The sequence below is a fragment of the Pyrus communis genome, chromosome 3, assembly GCF_041283825.1.
Source record: "Pyrus communis isolate YQ-2024b chromosome 3, ASM4128382v1, whole genome shotgun sequence".
NCBI classification, from domain to species: Eukaryota; Viridiplantae; Streptophyta; class Magnoliopsida; order Rosales; family Rosaceae; genus Pyrus; species Pyrus communis.
In genome coordinates, this window is record NC_142567.1 from 13,739,955 (window position 1) to 13,742,655 (window position 2,701).

The 2,701-nt window shown below is 41.5% G+C and overlaps 1 protein-coding gene across 1 annotated transcript; it reads right to left on the reverse strand.

The window, feature by feature from the left end:
* Positions 1-1,266: 1,266 nt before the first annotated feature.
* LOC148697990 (uncharacterized) lies at positions 1,267-2,701 on the reverse strand. Its single transcript, XM_088690349.1, has one exon. It carries the CDS (start codon positions 2,290-2,292, stop codon positions 1,267-1,269), a length of 1,026 nt encoding a protein of 341 aa, XP_088546475.1. The 5' UTR covers positions 2,293-2,701.

The window sequence follows — 2,701 nt, forward strand, 5'->3', positions numbered from 1 at the left end:
TTGTTTTCATGAACGGACGGCCTAGCAAGATTGGCAATGATGGAGCATGGCTCGAATCCTCCATTTCTAAGACATAAAAATCTGCAGGAAAGATGAGATGATTGACCTGCACTAAAACATCCTCAAGGACTCCCTTGGGATAAACATTAGAACGATCGGCCAATTGAATTATAACGTCATCTTGTTTTAACTCACCAAGGTTCATAGATACATGGAATATGGCATGACATTAATAGAAGCACCTAAATCTAACATGCATTGTTCAAATCTAGTGTTTCCAATTATGCATGGAATAGTAAAGCTCCCTGGATCCTTACATTTTGGAGGTAGCTTTCGTTGCAAAACCGCGGATACATTTTCACTTACTTTCACAACTTCTTTGTTTGAAATTCTTTTCCTAGTTGTGCATAACTCTTTTAAAAACTTTGCATACCTGGGCACTTGCTTAATGGCATCAAGTAAAGGAATGTTTACTTGGACCTTCCTAAACGTCTCAAGAATGTCTTTCTCATGCTCCTCCTTCTTTGTTTGCAAAAATCTGTGAGGAAAAGGAACATTGGGTGGAATGGGGTTAGAATTAATCGAATTTGAACCCAACTTACCCTTGGTGGCCGAATTGGATGAGTTGGATGCATTAGGGTGCCTAGGTAGTTGCGGCAAAGGTGTTTGTACCCTTGCCGTGGGCTTGCTTGCATCCTCCTCTTCATGTTGCAGCTTCTTTTCCACTTCTCAAGGTGATTGCTTTGGCCGTTTCGAACCCTCCCTTTGGGTTTGGATGTAATGCCAACTTCTTTTCCACTTCTCAAGGTGATTGCTTTGGCCGTTTCGAACCCTCCCTTTGGGTTTGGAATGGTAGAGCTTGGGAGCTTGCCTTGGTCTCGGAATTGTCCTACAAAATCTGCAATCTGCCCAATTTGTTTCTCCAATTGATCCACCCTTTTTTCTTGATTTTGCATTGCTTTGGCTTGATTCTCTTGCCCCTGAGACAAATTAGTTAGTAACTTAAGAAGTGTATCATTGTCTAGGGACGTACCTGAAGCATTTGGGGCAGATTGTTATGGAGCATGTGTGGGTGCGTATGGCTTAGTGAAGAAACCCGGGGGTTGTTGTCTAAAGCCTCCTTGTTGTGGTGGTTGCTGGGGCTCCCTCCACTTGAAGTTTGGGTGGTCTCTCCAACCTGGATTATAGGTGTTAGAATATGGATCGTTCCTTGGTTGGTTTTGGCCTTGAAATCCAATTGCATTTGCGCTTTCCCATCCACCATTTTCAATAAGTTGAGGACATGTCAGAAACATGTCCTTGGATAGAACATACTCCACACACCATTGGTCCTTGGATCTTCATACCTTCGGCCATTTGAGACACAATAGAAGTAAGATTAGCTAATTGAGATTGAATATCGGATGAAGAGCTTACCTCATTAACTTGTGGCCGTGGGTTATCCCTTTGTCCCATACCTTCGTATTGTTGTGCATTCAATGCACGGTTTGCAATGAGTGTCTTGGCTGCCATGGGTGTTTTATCTACCAAAGCTCCTCCCGCCGAGGCATCTAGCATTTGACGTTCGATTGGTAGAAGGCCTTCATAGAAATATTGAAGGAGCAACTCTTCCTTCATTTGATGCTGTGGACAAGAAGCAACAAGTGATTTAAAACGTTCATAATAAGTAGGAAAGGATTCACCTTGCTTTTGTTGTATGCCACTTATTTGTTTCCTCAGGAGAATGATTCTTGAAGTGGGGAAAAATTTCTCCAAGAAAGCTCGTTTCATACTTTCCCAAGATGTCACTGTCCCTGGTGCTAGCTCATATAACCAATCTTTAGCTTTGTCCATTAGAGAGAATGGAAAAGCCTTCATCTTTAAGATGCTACCATCGACATTGACAGGGGTCATGCTTGAACAAACCACTTCAAGTTCCTTCAAGTGCTTGTTAGGGTCTTCCATGGACAGCCCATGGAACTTTGGGACGTGGTGCAACAAGCTAGACTTCAATTCAAACTCCTCGGTCTTGCCTTGAGCTGCCACGGGATATTGAATACATAAAGGTGCGGCATTGTCCATTCCTGAAGCCGAAAGCTCCTTGATTGTTCGATTGTCGGCTGCCATGATGGGTACTTCCTCAAAAGTCTCTGCCGTGCCCCTTTCTTCCTCTTCTAAAACTTGTTTTTCAAGGTCAGGTTCAGGGCTAGGTGGGTTAGACTCTTGCTGGTTCTTTTGTCTTCTCAAAGTCCTCTCAAAATCGTCGTCAAAGTCCAAAATATTCTTATGAACAGGTTGGGAACTTCGAGTCATAAACTAGTACCTAAAAACAATGAAACAAACAAATCAGTAACTAAGATAGAAAACAAACGAAAAATAAATAAAAAGAAATAACGAGGGATTAGCAAAGTTGCTAATCCCCGGCAACGGCGCCAAAATTTGATGCAAAAATTACTTAACACACAAATTAAACCCTCTTGTTGACAATTGTAGTAGATATGTAAGTAGGGATCGTTCTTAAACCGGGGATTAGGAGGGATTGCTAAACACTCTAAACTGACTCAAAATCGTAAAAACAAAGTTTAAACACTAAACTAGACTCAAAGAATGCAAAACTAAACTATAAAACACCAAAACAAACCAAAAGACTCAAAACAGCAAACAAACACTCAAAACTGCCTTAAAAACACTTTCTGGGCAGTTTTGAACACTATACTCAAAT

What these genes read in the sequence shown, in the direction of transcription:
- LOC148697990 (XM_088690349.1), bottom strand. Translation starts at nt 2,292, where the DNA reads ATGACTCGAAGTTCCCAACCTGTTCATAAGAATATTTTGGACTTTGAC.